Source organism: Sinocyclocheilus rhinocerous, unplaced genomic scaffold, assembly GCF_001515625.1.
Source record: "Sinocyclocheilus rhinocerous isolate Xijiao unplaced genomic scaffold, SAMN03320098_v1.1 scaffold697, whole genome shotgun sequence".
Classification (NCBI taxonomy): domain Eukaryota; kingdom Metazoa; phylum Chordata; class Actinopteri; order Cypriniformes; family Cyprinidae; genus Sinocyclocheilus; species Sinocyclocheilus rhinocerous.
The window spans coordinates 663222-683032 of NW_015664033.1; the positions used below are offsets into that span (position 1 = coordinate 663222).

At 38.0% G+C, this 19811-nt stretch overlaps 2 protein-coding genes and 1 long non-coding RNA gene across 10 annotated transcripts in view; 1 reads left to right on the forward strand and 2 right to left on the reverse strand.

Moving 5' to 3' along the window:
• Positions 1 to 429, reverse strand: part of LOC107729454 (uncharacterized) — an 11372-nt gene extending 10943 nt beyond the window's left edge. The window contains exon 1 of the long non-coding RNA XR_001638580.1: positions 302 to 429. This is a non-coding gene — a long non-coding RNA (uncharacterized LOC107729454). The remainder of the gene's footprint in view (positions 1 to 301) is intronic.
• A 1102-nt stretch (positions 430 to 1531) lies between these two features.
• Positions 1532 to 4065, forward strand: LOC107729426 (apoptosis regulator R1-like). The gene is made up of 6 exons (XM_016539912.1): positions 1532 to 1602; positions 1721 to 1751; positions 2023 to 2178; positions 3158 to 3290; positions 3439 to 3531; positions 4033 to 4065. Exons 1-6 carry the CDS (start codon positions 1578 to 1580, stop codon positions 4063 to 4065), a joined length of 471 nt encoding a protein of 156 aa, XP_016395398.1. The 5' UTR covers positions 1532 to 1577.
• Positions 4066 to 8597: 4532 nt separating this feature from the next.
• LOC107729449 (potassium voltage-gated channel subfamily C member 1-like) overlaps positions 8598 to 19811 on the reverse strand; it is a 63118-nt gene continuing 51904 nt past the window's right edge. The window contains exons 4-5 of one of the 8 annotated variants that reach the window (XR_001638578.1): positions 9834 to 11308; positions 8598 to 9030 (exon numbers count right to left, since the gene is read on the reverse strand). Coding sequence is in view for 6 of the 8 variants with exons in the window: in XM_016539943.1 (XP_016395429.1) it covers positions 15647 to 15810 (164 nt within the window). In the remaining 2 variants the exon portion in view is untranslated. The other 7 variants (XR_001638579.1, XM_016539947.1, XM_016539949.1 and 4 more) reach the window with 7 other exon arrangements.

A 19811-nucleotide genomic window follows, 5' to 3' on the forward strand; every position in this document is an offset into this window, starting at 1 on the left:
AGAGCTTGTAACACTTCAAAGAGAAAGGAAAAATTGAAATAGCATCATATGACCCCTTTAAACTCGTTTAACAAGCATTTTAGAAGTGAAAATTAAACATTTAATCGTCGCAAAAAGACTGATGCGGCTTGTTTAGGTGACTTGGTTTGCTTTGCATAAAATAAAATGATTTACAGCAAAGAAACTGTTTTATAGATTAAATAAAACATACACAAACCTATATTTGACCAAAGAAATGCAAGTCGGCGGCACTGAGAACTACTCTCACCTGAAGAGAATGCAAAATATCTGCGCTCATTACAAACACTGGGTTGTTGCGACTCTCCTGTCCCAGGAGCTGGGTTACACAAAAACTACCCAAACACAAAAAAAATGTTGCAATAAAATAACCATGATTTTTAGAGTATATGTGCATACTATAAAAGCAACTGATGCAAGCTGGTAATCACTTAAGTGGATCCACTAAATGATTGCGCGAATTACTCCATTACCTCTCCATCCTCTGATCACTTGCTGGACATGTCACCCTGCTTTATTCCGGGACCTCGCAATTTACAAATTAAACACTGTTCTTAGCATTATAAATGATAAAGGCTAAATATCTAGGCTACAAAACCGTGTTGTTGTTTTTTTGGATGTATCCACCTGTGTCTCCCCCACGTTTTCTCTCACAGTATGCTATAATCTTACCTTTCAGAAGCGCGTGTCGGGCTTTAAGACTCATCAGACATCACCAGTAGCAAAAGTCATTCATGTCCAGATAGTTTTATTCATTTTGATGACATTTAGGGAAGTACATGAGGGTGGTTTGCATGTGATATTGACGCCGCTCAGGTGGGGCACAGTGCGTTAATTTAGAGTTAGAATAACTAAGGGGTGATAACTTGTTGATATGAGTGCAATAATTCCAAAGAATGCCCAAAAGATAAACTAAAATCTCTGTCCTTTTTGCCGCCCTGACTGTGCTGCCACCCTAGGCGGCTGCCTAGTTCGCCTATATGCACGCGCCGGCCCTGCCCGCCATTGCCCCCTGAGCGCCCTGATCCGCCCTGGAGGCCTCCCGTGTCTCCATCCTGTACCAGCCTCCAGGGTGCCCGGGTGGGACTCCTGCATTTTTCGTTCATTAAAAATTGTTTAAGTTTATCTGTGCCTCCTGCGTGCTCCCTGCAAGACACATCGTGACACAGCTACTAGCCTATAGCTTATTGTACAAACTTTTGATGGAAACATAAATACTACTTCTACAAAATCAGTAAAAATGTGTTAATATCATGTTTTTATTTTTAGAATTATGTTGTTTTATTTTGTCCCATCCATGATGTCTGTGATGAAGACAGCCGGTCGTGAAAAAAATAGCTCTTGTTTGTTTCGCTTTTATTTTATTATTTTCTACTGCGACTCTAGCAGTAAATATGCGGAAATGACGAGAATGTTATTGCAGTACCTATTGATTTAGACAGCAACACTTGCTAAACCGGTTAGAAGTTTACGTGACATTGCGGTAAAGGCATAGCACGCACAGATGCAGTTTCATTGTGGTTTAAGTGGCCGTCAAAACCAATATCGTAGGACCAAGGATGGAGACAGAAAAAAGAGAATCAGGTATTTAGACTTTAATTAGGAAACCAGACTTTGCCATTATTTCTTAACGTAAGCTATCATAAAATCCAGTATAGTGACATATATTTATTTAGCTATTTATTTGTTTATTTACTTTTAGATTACGCGTTTTCAAAGAATCTTGTACTTAGGTAAGTTTCACATATTTGTCTACATCATGCTTAAAACACGTTAAATAAAAACTTTTTATAATGTTTAAAAACAAATAATGTTTTATAGGCTACCAAAATAACCACTAATGTGACTTTACAACCTACCAGAATTGTCATATTTTCTGTTATTCGTTGTGCCATTTCATGTGCATTCATTTTAAGTAGCATTTAAGCAGATGAATAAAGTTTTAGATTAAGCCATTATTTTGGTTTTATTAGAAATGAAACGCTTTTATAATAATTTCCTCAGATCAGTGAAGGACCAGGTACAGAGGGCGGGAATATGTGCACCGCCTCTTCCTGAACCGCAGCCAATGAGTGATGAGCAGGAGAAGCTCCTGGAGCAGATGGCTGAACTCATCATAGGCGTCAGCGACTTTCTTGATCGAAATAGAAAATTCAATATGTTAGTATCGAAAGGTATTTTTGGTATGCGAGTGTATGTAACAATTTTGGAAATGCCTTTCCGCCCCTAAGCAAATACCCAGCGGGCACCTTGATGTTGAAAACACATTAAATTGACGTCAAACATTAGCGTCAAAAATGCAAATCAAACTGACGTCAAAAACTTAACGTTCATTTGACATCCACAAATGTTCTTTCGACCACCAAAATAATGACACAAAAGCAATGCAATGAAAGAAAAGTTTTATTCAACAAACTTGAAATCAGTGATATGTAAATGCAAAAAGAAATGCACCTATTCTGATTGTGAACAAAGAAAGCAGAACAACGAATGTTAGTCCATATCACGATCTGTGCAGCGCTACTTCCTGATAGTTTAATTCAAATTGGCCAAATTCCAAGACATTCAGCATTTTACAGTGAATTGTGGTTTTATGCCTGGACTCCGCGGCTCCTTCCGTGTTGTCCTCATGGCAGAAATCATATATGGACAGTAGGCCTATACATTTATTTGTGTTCCATATATGGAACACAAATAAATGCTTACATTATTGCCAAAAATCATAGAAATTGTGCACATTTTGTTAATAATTTTCTAAGTACAAACTCACTGAAGTGCCTCAGGGACATGAGTTTGGTTTAAGATAGATATAAGACCTTATTTTAAGCTAAAAATGATTAAAATTCAGTCATTATTTTTATTCATTATAATGGGCATACCAAAGTATTGTGAAAAGCTTCTAACAATTCATTTTGGTGAACCACCACTTTAAAAACTTAAATATGACCAAATCTCAAATCAATATACACAACCCCCTAAGCAAACATAGACTGTGAGGTAGTTTAAGAAATAAAGTTGTGAGATATGCGCCGCAATTATGAGAACTTATGTGGCAATTTCATAATATAAAGTCAAAATTGAACGTCGCAATTACGGTAAATAAAATTGAAATGTTTTATTTTATCATGTTTAATTTCAGCTTGATTGATGCATTTGTACATGTGATGGACAGACAGAGTTTCCAGAGGCTTGCAGAAAAAGTGTTTGTTGATGACATCACTTGGGCGAAAATTGTTACTCTGATCTGTGTTGTTGGGAAAACAGTTGCAAAGGTATGCATACTTTTTTTCTTTATTTGAGAAATAATAATAATAAAAAAATTATAAAGGTACTGAATACATTCATACATTTTTGTGTTTCAGTGACCAAAATTAATTATGGTTGCACTTTGATGCATGTGTGCTTGTTTTGCTTGGATAGATTCTTGCTAATTCAGTCCCAAGTATTGTATCTTGGACATTGGATTACTTCCAGAATAACCTACAGAACTGGATCTGCAGTATGGGAGGATGGGTAAGATTTGATAAACATGACAGCACTTGTATTAACACAGCAAAGCAATGAAAAGACATCAGTAATAGTCATATATCATGCACAGTGAGAAAGGGTGTAAAATAATATAATATATAGTATATGATCAGACAAGGGTTACAGACTGTGATTTTTTCACCTCTCAGTCCATGTGAGAAAGACAAAGAATGAGGGCACTTACATTTAAGCACATCCAGAATGGGACGTACAGTATAGCAATAACCAGCAAGATTTTAAATCTCCTAGATACTGTGCCAGGAGTACTGTTCACTGTCATTTTAGTGACATTGTTATTAACCTCTACCTCATTTTCACTAGTGCCATTGTTTTAACTCCATGCATTCTGTTGTCAGACCAACTTTTAATAAAACTAAATCTGATCTCATCCGGGCCTAAGCAAAATGGATTTGTTGTAGAAATATTATGTACAAAAGTTCTATTGTTATATTTAAAATTAAATTCTTAACTTTCTCAATAATGTAGATCATGAAAGCCCAACACAAAGGGCCTGCATAAAGTTAAATAAAGTCCTTCCCCCAAACAAAGGTAAGGTATGAGTACAGGAAAATCATTAACAAATAGATATTTAAGTAGCATGTAAAGTAATTACATTTATTCTAAAATGCATGCATTGAAAACAAATTTACTGACTACACAAAACCAGAAGTGTTAAAAAGTGTTCTAATTGTACTGTAAATGTGCTCTTGGATCCCAGAGTAACATGGAGAAATCACAACAAGCATTTGAAGAATCACACAGGACACATGTTGAAAATTTTGGCATGAGCTTTTAACATTTTTATTGACTTTTTGATAACTTTTTCTTTTTAAATTGGATTTCATTTTTCTAATTATTTTTATTTTTTTTCCTATCTGTAATGGAGAAGATTTGATCAGGTAGGTTAGCATTCATGTTCAAACTTCCATACTTTTAGTAATATAACATTTTTAAGTCTCAGTGTTCACAAACTCTGTTAAATTATTACAGTTTATTAATTTTTTTCTTTATACATTTCAAAAATATAAAAGGTAAATAATAAACATTCCATTGAAATATATTTTATACAGTTCTTGATATTTTTTTTCCATTTTTTTTGTATGACAATAAAATTGTATCCAGCATCAATCTTAGTAGCATAGAACTCATCCATTTCTTTTAGGAACCTTCTCTTTCTCACTGGCCTCTCTTTCTAACTCTCTCTGTCCCCGTTTCTTAACTTAGGGGGGTGTATGGTTAGGCTTGCGCTCAGCAGTAGACACAGCAGCTCCATTAGCTGTGATAGTGCAATGAATTCCTCCTTTAAACAAGCTACATTAAGTAACTAAATTAGAAAAGGACAGGTAGTGCATATTGGGTCAAACTATACTAGAATAAATGCACAGACACATGCAGTGAAAACTGAGTTCCTGCAGGCTGTTTTGTCGACATCTGCTGCATCTGTTCAGCTCTGAGTCTGTGGAAGCTCTGATGAATATTCACTACAGATATATACAGATAAATATCATCTTAAAAACAATATATAAATATGTAAATGAAACACAGAGTCTTTCGGAATGGCTAGCGTACAGCCATAACTTATATTTGGCATGGCTACATTTTGAAGAAAAAGGGATGTGAGGGAAACCAGAAACAACATATGCTCTTTCTTCCTCTCTAATTGTCTCAGAAAGAGAAGTCGCAGAGTAGAGAGCCCAGGTGAAAGAGATGGTTACCTCATTCTGGCCACTCACAAATGATTCACAAGTTATGTCCTCATTGTATTCCATGCATGCAATATAAGTCAACTTCAAACAATATGATAGAAAAACACAAGAACAAGGGATGCAAAAAAACTTCTTCCTCAAAAACCGAGAAGGAGAGGGGACAGATGAGAGGGGGAGGGGATGCAAACAGGAAGTTGAGAAAGCGTGAAGACTGATTCTGGCTTTGTTCTGCTCCTCTCTGATATGTTTTGTATTTGGGTTTCAAGTAAAGGTATGTTGAGCTGTCAGCCATCTGGAGGGGTTGCGGTCTCATTCACGCCAAAACAAACTCATGGGAAGCATTTGCAGAGAGAGCATCTTCAATTGATGTGGCCGGTTTGTGTACACATTCAGGGAACAGTTTCAGGCACACTGGATTTCTTATTAGGGATGAGATGAACATGTCCCCCAATTCCTAATGACGACAATGAGGAAAAGGTGGCCCTCTATCATTATTGCTCCAAAACAACATCCAATCGGATTTATGAATGACCAGAGAGGTACACATCATCTTAACCAGTCAGCAAATGCAATCTGGAACTGAGTAGCACATACAGGTACATCTCAAAAAATTTGAATATCATGAAAAAGGTCAATATTTTTTGTCACTCATTTCAGAAAGTGAAACCCATATATTATATAGATTCATTACACATAGAGTGAAATATTTCAAGCCTTTATTTCTTGAAATTTTGATGATTATGGCTTACAGATAATGAAAACCCAAAATTCAGTGTCTCAGAAAATTAGAAATGTGTAATGAATCTATATAATATATGGGTTTCACTTTCTGAAATGAGTGACAAAAAATATTGACCTTTTTCATGATATTCTAATTTTTTGAGATGTACCTGTATAAAACAATTTAATGTCCTACAAACCCTCTGAGATGAGTATATGCTTACATATAAACGTATATGTTAACTCTAAAGTGCATGAGTGTCTTCCTGCACCGTGAAGCATGCAGAAAAGATGTTGCAAATAACATAAAACAGGCCTGATGTATTAATCGAGAAGAGAGAGGGAATTCAGTGCACCACTAAGGAAAGCGACATGGCTACTACAGCTGCACACATCTGTCACACCTTCAAGATACTTGGACCAGCTGCTAACATATGAAGTAAAACTACACGGTCAGCAGACAATGCTGGCTCTTGTGGTGATGGAGCTGCATCTGTGTCATTTTCCCTCCCTGGACACACAGCACTGGTAAACAGACACCAGCCAGCTGGCCTGAGCACATGGCATGTGTGTGTGTGAGCTGCTAAGGTCTTGCTTAGGTGTTGCATAGGTAGTTACTAAAGTAAGCTTACATCTGACTCTGAACGAAGAGCGCTGACAGAACACAGTCTTGGTGTTTCAAGACAGCAAATGACACTTTAAATCAACGTAAACAACACCTAACCAGACTAACCAACTTTTGTAAAGTAACCAATGCTTGGTATGTTGTTGAAGAAGACACTAAAAGTTTTAAACAGTCAAAACAGTTACTCACACGTGTAATCTATGATTTAAAAGTGACACTGGTGGAATCATGGCCTCCTCTCACACAGGATAATGCTAATACTGATGCAAATATCAGAAATCTGCTGCTAAGTTAATAAGGAAGTCCATTTTGGTATGGCATGGCTGGTTTTAGTGGGTGCTCAGCATATGCAAATCTCGAAACTTTCAAAATAAAACAAATATTAAATGATTGTAACAAAATCTTGTCAAAACCTTGCAATGCTCTGTACCACCAGAAAATGAACTACAGAATAAAATGTCAACATTTTAAACAAACTCAACACAACTTAAGAACTACAAAACCATGTTCAGGTTTCTGAATCAGCACGGTCTCCTGAGCACCTTTGAGCTCATATGGTGGCGCTACTCTCACATTATGGCTTCCTGATTGAATAATAGTGCTTTGTAAGTGCTCAGGGTCTCGTGACACAGCAATTCACACAACGCTAATATTCATTAGACTGATATTAAGTGGATGCAGGCTCACTTTCGATGGATAAAGCTTTGAGTTACCCATGGAATGTGGATGAAATAAAAAGAACAAGCATCGCAAATCAAGCCAAAACTTTCCATCAGGATTCAACTTAAAAAGAAAACTTCACCCACAGCCTTAAAATCCCCTTCCACCTTGCTCTTCAGACCCATAACCGTCAAAAGAAAAGAGCCCTGTAGGTGTCGGAGGTCTCCAGAGGAGCTGTCGTGCCACTGCTGGAGGCTGCCATGACTGAGGGAGACTGCGAAGGGCAGAGCAGAGAGCCAGGAAAGTTCAAGTAAAGGGTGAAACAGTGGACAAAGAGAAGGGAAGGAATGTCACTTGAAGCCATTGAGGGAGCAGTAGTAGTTGAAGGAGTTTGTCTCATCACTCAGCTACAGGGTTTGTTAATCTTTTACCCAACAAAACTGAGTGAATCTTGCAATCCTATATATTTTTACATTATTCTTTTTTTTTTTATTCAAAAACAAAATATAGAGCCTCTCTTTTTTTTTATATATATATTCTTTTTTTTCTAAATTTAGAAGCATTTAGCATAAACTTTTATTGTTTCCATTTGATTTCGGCATTTAGGGATTTCAAGCCCTCTAATTTGGGGTTCAGGGCTTGCAGAAGTCATGCAGTTTATTCATGCTGGTAAACAAAGTGAGAAAAATGCATTTTTTAATTTTCTCTTTTTTTTCAGCTTTTGTTCAAAGTTCACCCAGTCCACTTAAACACCCCTCTGTCCTTCAACAGGTATCATGCACTTATGTTGTATTTTCTGTTCCCCACATGAAGGTGAAGAAAGTGACCCCATCCACTGATCCAGAGTCACCCATATTGTACTGTGCAAACAGAGCGGTCCTGTCTACGGTTTCCTCTGGTTCCTCTCAGCATGATCTCTATCTTTCTCTCTGTTTTGTTTTTCGTTTTTTTTTTTTCGTTTTTTTTTTCATTCATGCCATGCAGTTCATCTACAGTGGAACAGAAATGCTGAGATGCAGAGAGCTGAACTAAGAGAGAGAGAAAAGAGAGAGGCTAATGCTCTTTTCTTCATAGTGGACAAAGTCACCTTTCTGTGAGCCCTGAGAAGGACACTCTGAACAAGATTTCCAATTGGATGAATGGGGAAACAGTACGATATAGGAATATGGCAGGCCGATGGCGCCGCTGTCTATTTTCATTTAAAGCACGTGCAAGATCTCCAAAAGGTAAAGGAGCGGAAAAGGTTTGGCTGATAAACTGTTCGATTGAAGCGTTTGATGAAATTGACTGTCAACGTGTGTTTGAATTGCATAGCGTTGAAGGGCATGATGGGTGTTTTCCCACACATTATGTGTATCTGAGACTGGATCGAGGGTTTTTTGTCCACTTTCAGGTGCAATTATCATGGTGGAGCACCCCACAAAAATAGTTCCCATCACTTTAAAATTGCATCCATTTCCATCAGGTCGAGCCAGGACATACTACAGTTTGTATGCTGAATCCCACCCGTATTCCAAGGCCAGCGATCCCTGTGTTCCACATCCTCCCAGGACGTGATATTGTCAGTTTATTGCACCTACGTTGGGGGTTAAAATTAGTAATGGAGAGATGAGCGTTACAATGTTTTCTTCAAGTTGGTTTAGTGAAGCACTCCTTTCATCTCTCGTTTTCTCTCTTTCGCCATCTCTAATCCTGCGGTGACCCTGGGGGTTGCCTCTGGACAGGTTTTGCGGTTGGGAAGCTTTAGAAAAGGGGCAGTTCAGAAGCTCAGCACTGTAGGGAAGAAAAGAGAAAGACAGAAAGAGAGGGGAATAGGAAAACGGAGGACAGAAAAATCAGTATCGCGCCACACGTCGCGTCACCTTAATACAAACGCATTAAAAGCTATAGGCTACACACTGCTAGAGGCTTTCGCAGATGCCAGCCGTTTCAGACCGTGCAACTGCGAAAGCCAAAGCTACAGAAGCTGAAATTTTTCCTTTTTGTTTGTTTTGGAATGATGTCCATGGAACATTATTTTCATGAAGTCTCCTAAATACCAATGTAAAAAAGAAATGAACCAAAAACCCAAGTGTACTCATAGCAAAGCCCATCGTAACATGCGCTCAAAAACAAAACACACAAATGCAAGACTCTAGGAATCACACTCACAAAAAACAAACACACACGAAGCTGAATAAAAGTTCCAGTCGTTGAGGGCCACAAAATCTTATTCTAAACCTACGTCAATAAAATCAACAGAATCAATTAACAATGATTGATTTTGTCAGCCCTCTAGGATGGACCAGAACAAAGCAAAAGCTCATTGTACATCAGTTAATCCTCTTCACACAAAGGGTGCGTCCCAAGACGACTCGCTATTCCCCATGAAGTGCCCTTATTTTGATATTTTACCAAACAGTGAAGCTGGCATAGGGAATAGAGAGCGAGTGCACCATTTCAGCACAGCGCCAAACATTGGAAGAGCGGGAATACAAAGTGTCACACAAAGAAAATCAAAACACTAAGCACACAGTCAGGCACATCACATGAAAACACGCAGTGTGACGCACAGAACACCATACGCACATTCTTACACTGAGAAGCGTTCAGCTCCCTTCCTCCTCTCTTTGCTTTTTTTCTTTCTTCCCCAAACTGTCCTCCATTTCACGATGCCTTTCTTCATTTGTTGACAATCCTCCCAAAACTCTGTTCCCCAAACACACAATCTGTCCATCTGACCCTCATGCTTTCATCTCCTGAATTTGGTTGCGTCCTGATTCCACATACAGGTTTTTTTTGTAATCCACTTATGGCAGACCGTCATTGAAAAGTTCTCTTTTTTTTAAACAAATCACTCATTATTTTCCCTCAGTTTCTCATAATGTCATCCGGGCTTTTTTGGTTGTTATTTGGAAGCAGTAAGAGTTGGGAATAAATGAAAGTGACGGATGAAATGACGAAATGAAGGGCGAGAAGGACACTGTGGAAAAGGAAAACTTGGAATGAATGTTGGGATCAAACATGATTATTTCATATTTACACAAGTGCATGCGTACACGGGGTGTTCTCATCTGCCTCTCTCTTTGTTTCGAATGACATCATTTTGGAAGCACTGGTATAGACAAACAAAAAGAGATTTACCTGAGTAGTGACAGGGCAGTGTAAGTCAGAAACAGAGAGGATTCTGGATAATGTCGCTAAATCGTTTGAACTCGACCTGCTCTCCATTTGAATCATAAGGATTTCAGTTTCTGTGCTGTTAACTCCACATGCAGAGAATTATTTCCACTGTCCTGCGTGATCACATGCAGCCTCTGCTTTTACCAGGGCATTCGCTAACTAAGCTAACTAGTGGCAGGCCTGTCTCTTCCACATCGTAACCTCAGAACTGAAATAAAGGGATAAAAGTGGAGCCATCCCATCCACTCTGTTCACCCTGACTACACCTTAACAGATAGATTACACACAGCAAAACCACAAAATGCACTAGGGATGCTAAGTGCTAGCTATCTTGAATGTGTGGAAACATGCATTGCTGCAGTGAGCAGACTTCTTAGCATTAGCTTCTTTCTCTCTGCTCTGATCAGTGTTTAGTGAACAGGAAAACACTCCTTCTGGTCTGACTCTGTTCAAATAAATGCCTAAAGAATCTTTTTTTTTTAATATTAAATATAACAGGTAAACATTAAGGGCTAAAATCTGTATTCTTAGCCTCTAAAGTGACACAGGAGTGCTAATGATCTACAACAGCGAATGCTACGTCATCCCCCGTAAAACCAGCAGAGGGGGCTAGAGCTGAGGTTCACACAACAGCAAGGGGGAGAAAAACAACTAATCTGCTCTTTAATAATGCAAAACTAAGATGATTAAACAAGATTGATGACGCCATGAGATGAGAATACAAACTAAAATGCACTTGTACGGGAGCTGATACTGGTTCGGGGGCTCAGGTGTGCGTTTGGGAATGTATTTGTGAAGGAAGAAGTGGATTTTCTGTTCTAGTCTTAGTTCACAGTTACTGCTTCTTTTTGCATATATCTGATAAGCACTGGGCTTTCAGAATAGTTCTCTGTGAAAAGATGAAAAAGAATAAATCATAAAATGACAATCTGCAATGCTTTTGATGTCTAACAAAGAAAAGAAAACTTAAACAGGTACATAGTTAAAGCACATTCAAAACCCCACATTCAATACAACAGTTGTAAGGGTCTCTGCCACCCAATAGCATCTTAGCATGCAAAACTAAGCCCCGCCCCCCACAGCAATCAAGTCAAAAATGACAGATTGGTAACAAAACATCAATGGAAAAAAGTTTGTACGTTTGTTTCATGCAAATCATTAATATGCATGTGCATATGAATATACACATCCATATGTACACACTCGTATCAACAAACAAGTACATAAACCTCTGTTAAAATACATTTTCTTATCAAATCACATAGACTTATAATTTCCTTATTGCTCGCAAAAAAAAATCCATGCATGTGGAAATTACAAAGTCAACCTTCAAAACTGTACAAATCATTAATACCTGAACTATACACCCTCATAAAGAGCATTAAAAAACACAGAAAGGAAATGAAAAGAGAGATGAAGAGGAGGAAGAGGACATTGCGGAGACACAAGGTGAGAAATAAAGCAGTGTTTTGGCTGGACTTGAATCATACCGGCATTTTAGTCTTCCTCTTTCTCTCCCTCTAAATGTACCAGGTAATTTGTCTGAATTTAAGATTATAAATAATGCACACTTGCATTTGTTTCTTTTACAAGGTACCTTGTTACATACATTTTTAATATACACCTATTAAAGGAATTAAAAATCTACATTATATAATTTGCGTCACCGCCATGCAAAGACAAAACACTGTAAATGCATATTTACAAAATGAGCAAAATCAGCTCTCCTAAGACTATTATCTGTTGTGTGTTGGATGGGTTTGACTCAACTATGCTCAGATTCAAGGAAAATCCTGTGGTGTAGTTACTGTGTTTCGTCTTTAAATGGCTAAATAACCAAAATAAAAAAAAATAAAAATCACTCATAACACTGATCTGAGAATCTCCCTAAAACACTTAAAGGTGACTGAACACTCCAGTTACACAAAGCACACATGTAGCGTAGCATATATCCACCAGATGGCCCTCGCTCACTGTCCTGAGGCCTTCGATGTATATGAAGCATGTACATAAAGCAGTGCAGCGCACATGCAGCCGACCGATGATTGGTGTCACAGTGTCACACATTAGTTTGCTGCTGGCATGCAGATGCTCCATGTAATCAACAACCTCTGTGACTTTCTTCACTCTAGCAGTGAACTTCTTTAAACAGAAAAGAAGAGAGGAGGGAAAGAGGAGTGTAACAAGTAATGTGGCAATAGCAAAAACATGAAAATAAAAAACCTAAATGCAAATAAATAAATAAATAGTAAAATAAATATATTGCTTAATTCAGAAGAATGATTACAGATGAATTGCAGTAAATTAACAAATGATTAAATATTAAATGTGTATGTAAAATATTTCAGTTGCAAGACAATAAATAATGTTACTTTGCTTTCTGATAAAGTTTTGTCATTTATACCCCAGGTTTTCTGTTGTTTCACATGGAGAAAAAGACAAGAAGCTTTGTGAGCTGCCATTGCAGAGATATCTTCAGCAGAGGTGTGTATTGCATCTGTGCACTCAAATATGCAGCAGATCGACACAAATCCCCCACAGTGAAACATATGGCTCATATATCTGCATTTCAGAGAGTTCATTTTGTCATCTTTTCTTTTTCTTCTCTTACTGACCGCTGTCAATCCAGCATCCATTCAATGTTCCCTCCTTTATATTGGAATGAAGGCCAGCATCCAAGAGACAGAGCAGGTAAAAAAAAAATGTTTTTAAAAGAAACACAGAAAGAAAAGAAGGGGACCAAAGAGAAAACAAACTGAACTGATATTCTACTGCATTCAAATTAGAGGAATAACAGTAATGAGAAAATGATTATGATGAGGGATGGTAATGCCAGTGATGAAGAGGATGAAAACGTCCAGCTAATTCTTGCCCTTAAGTAAGGAAACTTTGAGGCCACTGTCTGGTTCACCACAGCCCCAGGATATGCGGATATGCAGTGAGGAGTGAAGTTCAGCTTGATATGTCTTAATATTAATGAGGAAATACCATAATAAGGAAAATATATATTTTAAAGACAGTTCCTTCATGCACTAGTATAGGAGTGTAACAAGTAATGTGGCAATAGCACAAAGACATAAAAATAAAAAAACCTTAATGTAAATAAATAAATTCTAAAATTAAAAAATATGTTGCTTAATCTAGAAGAATGATTACAGATGATTTGAAGTAAATTAATAAATGATTAAATATGGGTATGTAAAATATTTCAGTTGCAAGACAATAAAATCATCTAAATATATAATGCTACTTTGCTTTCTGATCAAGTTTTGTCATTTATACCCCAGGTTGTCTGTTGTTTCACATGGAGAAAAAGACAACAAGAAGCTTTGCGAGTTACCATTGCAGAGAGATCTTCACCAGAGGTGTGTATTGCACTGAAATATGCAGCAGATCGACACAATCCCCTCCTTTATATTGGAATGAAGGCCAGCATCCAAGAGACAGAGCAGGTAAAAAAAAAATGTTTTTAAAAGAAACACAGAAAGAAAAGAAGGGGACCAAAGAGAAAACAAACTGAACTGATTTTCTACTGCATTCAAATTAGAGGAATAACAGTAATCAGAAAATGATTATGATGAGGGATGGTAATGCCAGTGATGAAGAGGATGAAAACGTCCAGCTAATTCTTGCCCTTAAGTAAGGAAACTTTGAGGCCACTGTCTGGTTCACCACAGCCCCAGGATATGCGGATATGCAGTGAGGAGTGAAGTTCAGCTTGATATGTCTTAATATTAATGAGGAAATACCATAATAAGGAAAATATATATTTTAAAGACAGTTCCTTCATGCACTAGTATACAAATTAAAAAGGGTCACGAAAAAGTGCAGAAGGTTATAGGCCCTTAATAGCAATGGCTCCTCCTTATTATTATTATAATTTTTTTTTTCCGCCATTTGTCCAGACCACTGCTCTTTTCATTTCGTGGTACTTGGTGTTGAATATGCAGAGAGTCAAAATACAAAAACCAAAACGTTAATTGTAGATCTCCATGCAACAGCACGATATCCTGTCCTCCCAAAATGTCAACTCAAAGCCGCCCGCGCGCAACTCCAAACCCCGATCCGAATCGCAGTGTCCAAGTGCTTAGTATAAAAATAGCCTCTTTTCAAATAATGATCAGCTCTCGGTCTCTCTGTTAGTTGTTAAAGTTAATAGTTGCACATAGTAAAGTTCGCAGGATTCATCTCCAGCTTCTCAGGGTCAGAGGTCATCATAATAGTCGATATTGCAGAAGAACAGTTTAAGCATTTTTTCATTGTCCTAAATAAAGAGCATAATTATAATAACAGTGTGAATTATACGTTAAAATATCGAGTGACAACCAAAGTTTCTGTAGGAAATGCTCAGAGTGTGATTAAAGATGGTCCTTGAGTTTATCGTAATCATAACACTCATCATGTTCTATTGCCTGAATCACCAACAACTCCTTCATCACAGTCAAATCAGCCAAAACGATCCATTAATTCTCTACCACAGGGCTTAATTACAAGTTCAAATCAGCATATGGTGCGTTTATTTTCATATCCTCGTAGCAGTTAAAGGGGATTGGGAGTTTAGTTATATTCTACTTGCCTAACTGACGTCTTTTCTAGCATGCACTTGAACTACTTGCATGTTGACCTATGACCTTTATCATTCCAAGCTTTGATATGAAGTGGATTTTCAAGGCCTATTATGGTGTACCAAAGCTGATCGCAGCGACTAGTACTCAATGAATAAGCCTGCTGGATATCAGTCTCGTTTTTATACAACCAGCAATCAATCAGGCGGGAACATGAGGAAAAACCAACTACTGTCATTCAGCTACAGGGGTACATTTCCTACAGGGAGCTCGTCGCTGTCTATGGACCAGTGAGGAGTTTTATCCTAGTAATATTCAGTGCTTCTTTTTTTTTTTATTATTATTTATCTTCGATAATAAGGCATAATCTGCTGACGTCACAGCATATAATTGTTTTTAGTTGCCTGTCTGAAGTATTGCCTGAAGTATATGCGATAAAGTCATTTTAGTACTTAAAGCTCTAAATCCCTAAACAAATTCATCCCATTCCCTTTGAGGCATGACATATTAAAAGAGTGCTGGGTACCCCCACCCTGTCCAGTCAATGGAGGAGCGGAGGTGTGAGTACTTAGCATCGTTATTGTGATAATTAATACTATTGCGGCATGATGGTGCATGAGTGTCTTTTTTCCGCTTATTTCAATGTTGTTTCCTAAGATGTGCTACAGAATGGAGGGTATGGGGGATCGGCAGCGGCGCAGGGGGCCGGGGGTATCGTAAGGCTCGTAGGGTGGGTTGTTGATGGGGGTGATGGGGGTCAGGCGCTGAGGGGCCCCTGTCATCCCCGAGATGTTATTGAGGCTGCGGGACTTCTCGTAGCCAGCAGCTACAAAACCCAAAAATCCGGTGGATGGTCAGCGGATAGGTTACATACATTAGAGAAAGATGAATGAATGGAATTATTATGGAAGCATTTTACAAACAAAAACATTGGATTCATGACAAAAGTGGTATTTTTTTAAAGGGGAAAGGAAGGGAAGGGTAAAAAAAACAGAATTTAAAGCAAAGAATGACAAAATGAAACGGATGTAAATGACACCGAAGCAGACAGACAGAAAGACAGACAGGGACAGACAGAGGCAGAGACAAGGACAAAACAGGAAAATGAGAGTTATGAATTGTCATCAAGTTTTCTTGTCAATTTGTTGTTGTTGTTGTTATGGCACAGCAGTATTAAAAAAAACTCCCTTTAGTCGCAGCCACATACAGTTTTCAGGGAGAGATAAGAGCAGATGTGTAAAAGAGCAGGTGGATGAAGCACCTGATGGCTGACTCAGACCAGTAGTGAGGTAAAGAGTTTAGCATCCAGGTGTTTGACCCAGTCTCAGACGGAACACTCTGCGTTCTGATACTAGCACTGGAGTCCAACAGAGGAGCTCCGTCTAGTCAAAGCAGCCTCACTCAGCACTGTGGGCCAGGTGAAGCTCGTGCATTTCAGACTAGATGTCTTTCCATTATTAGCAGCAAATTTGTCTTCCTTTTACACATAAGTGTGTTTCAGTAGATTAATATGGACTTAAAACAGCTTCACGTGACCCCAAAGTGCCTGAAAGCTTTCCTTCCACATCCATTTCTGGCTTTGTTTTGTAAGGGTGGCCAAACTTTCTTAAAGGCTTCGGTTTGTCTTCTTTTCTCACCCACTAAGTCCAGTGTTGTTTAATTTGGTTACAAATTCCCTTTACAGGTCTTAGTGATCTTCGTGGACTATAATAATAATTTGGGTCAAATTTCAAATGACTTCAGGGGGAGTTTGCTAAAAATGGTTTGCATTTATTTGTGTGTTTTCGTTCTTAATTCACTAAAGAGATAATGCTGAATATGCTCACAAAAATATGTGTTAAACGTAATTTCATGACATGAATCTGAATATTAGCTTGTGGATGATGCAGTATGCAAATTACCATGATCTGTCATTCTTTACTGTAACATGTTGTTCCACCACTGTGATCCAGGTACTTAAATCCCGAAAGTTTAGTAAATGTCATTCCAAACCTGCGTCAATTTAATTTTTCTGTGGAACACAATATAAGACATTTTGAAAAATGTCTGTGTTTTTGTCTCTATGATGAAAGTCACAGGAGACCAGTGTTTTTTGGACCCCATTGACTTTCACTGTATAGGCAAAAACATATTCAAAATACCTTCTTTTATGCTCCACAGAGAAAATAAAGTCATTCAGGTCTGAAACGACAAGGAGAATAAATCATGACCGAATTTCCAAAGTTTGGGGTGAAATAAAAACTTTTTTGTTTTGACAATTTTTTTCAAATAGCTGTACTTAATGATATGAATTTTGGTTATAATAACAGCTAAACAAAGCTTACCTTTGTATAGTCTGTTTGTTTGTTTAAGAAGGGGAACTGGACTCAGATATTGCTGTTTTTTGGAAAAAGCCAACACGAATGGATATGGAAGGAAGAGCTGGCACATTACATAGTAGACAACTATGGGATTACATCTCTGCCACAATTCTGCGCGCAAAAGATCATATTTTGAGCACGCAAAAGTGCGTTTTGTGCACGCGCGAACTGAGTTTTGTGGAGAAAATGTTTGTCTCGCAAAGAAGAAAGTATTTAGAGCGCACGAAAATCAATTTTGCATTTAAAATAAGTTTTTGGATGTGTGCAGACTTTCTCTTTTGCACGTGCAACGTTTCACTAGCTTGCTCACCTGATGCCCGCCCTCAGTGCTCTCTAAATGCCAACGGCTCACTTGCTCAACACAACCCATCATTACAATATGCCATAATTCCAGCCAATCAGAGACGAGGCTGCTAAATTCTGATTGGCTGCCTTGACAACCAATCACAACATTCCTTGCATTACCTCGACAGCAGAAGAGGAAAAATACAGTGCATGCATAATTATTATGCAAGTTGATATTCTGATCTTCTGGAGACTCCAGGTAGGTTGCAGTTTTGCACGCGCAAAAGAGAAGGTCTGCACACATCCAAAAACTTATTTTAAATGCAAAATTGATTGTTGTGCGCTCTAAATACTTTTTTCTTTGCGAAACAAACATTTTCTCCACAAAACTCAGATCGCGCGCGTGCGAAATGCACTTTTGTGCGCTCAAAATATGATCTTTCGCACGCAGAATTGTGGCAGAGATCTAAGCCTATAGACAACCCCCTCCTGACACAGGAGAACTTCCCACACGGACACAAACACAGTGAGTTAGAAGTCTTAACAAAACAAGAGACAAAAGCTCACAAGGAAGGAAAAACACGGGGTGTTAAGAAGGTCCTACTGTCATATATTCGGCAATCCTTTCTCCAGTCCCTTGCGTGATGCAGTTCTGTTAGGAAGTGTGTGTGTGTGTGTGTGTGTGTGTGTGTGTGTGTGAGAGAGTCTGACTCAGAGGGCTGCTGGGACACTGGGTGCTGCACAGCCACTTGTCATTCAAAATCTACACCAAAGCATCGCCTATAGGAGCTGCAAAGGAAGGCAGTGGTAGATAGATCTGGGTCATCATGTTCCTCACACCAGACCACTTGTGCAAACCAGAAAGTGACTTTTTGTTTTCCACCATGGATTTGAGGAAATATACATATTTAACCAAATTATTTGTTGTTTATAACTAATAAAACACATAAGAGTACTCATTTACAGAGAGAAAATAACTAATGTGTGCGTGAACGTCATGTTCTGTACTTGCACCCGTGATGCAGACACTGTACAGATAAGAACACACTTCCTTCCTATTGCTGGACTTGTCTTTACCTCCCTATTAGCATTTGCTTTCTCTGAATGGGATTAATTAGGATCAATATGGCTAGGCAGTATGTGTCCAACAGAAATAAGTACACCTTTGGCACTTGCGATCTTTCTTCCTCTTTTTCTCTGAACAATTACAATGTAAATGTGACGATTAAAAAAGCATTAGTAGCCAATTCTTTACCTAAATAGCTGCTTTATGACAATGCCTACATGAAAATGATTGTGTTTTGGACACAACTATGCTTTTGGATTGCAGTTCAAAGATACGTAGCACAACAGATATAGATACCTAGAATGCCAGTAAAACAAAACAAAACAAAATAGAGCAAAGCAAAGCAAAACAAAACAAGAAAAAAAAAAAAGCAAAAAACAGACAAAGTAAAACAGATAAGAGGGAGAGGACAGGGGAAGAAAAAGAAACTTGTACAACAACCGCTATCAAAACTATTTAAGCTATATTTATAGATATATTTAAGAATTGAGCTTTCAGACAAAACAAAATAGAGCAAAGCAAAGCAAAACAAAACAAGAAAAAAAAAAGCAAAAAACAGACAAAGTAAAACAGATAAGAGGGAGAGGACGGGAAGAAAAAGAAACTTGTACAACAACCGCTATCAAAACTATTTAAGCTATATTTATAGATATATTTAAGAATTGAGCTTTCATGTTCATGGAAGAGAAGTCTAATAATATTATAGAGAAGGTATTATAGAGAAGAAAAGTCTAATAATACCTACATTTAGCAATTTTCTATATTTACTAACAGTACAATGATGCCAGCATAATCAATGACCTGTCGATTAATCTCATCATCGGCATCATAATAACACAACTCACACTCACCAGCCTCACACATGCAACACTGAAGAGCTTTGGTGAGAGGTTATGTATGAAGAATTACAGCAGTGTTGTGGACTGGTGTAATTCAAGTCTTTAGCTTGACAGACTCTGTGCTTCTGCGATATTAGCATCTGTGATAGAGATGTGGCTACATTCAGTAGGGTGGGATGGAAGGCGAGTGTCAGTATGTGGCACAAATAAATAAAGTTTAATATACTGTGTTGAACAATTTACAAAAATGTTGGTCTGTTTGCAGTAACCAGCATGT

Bases quoted from the DNA above. Each gene is read 5' to 3' on its own strand.
- LOC107729426 (XM_016539912.1), top strand. From the start codon at position 1,578: ATGGAGACAGAAAAAAGAGAATCAG. The intron at 3,291-3,438 runs GTATGCATACTT...TTGCTTGGATAG, and splicing joins TTGGGAAAACAGTTGCAAAG to ATTCTTGCTAATTCAGTCCC. The intron at 3,532-4,032 runs GTAAGATTTGAT...TCAATAATGTAG, and splicing joins TCTGCAGTATGGGAGGATGG to ATCATGAAAGCCCAACACAA.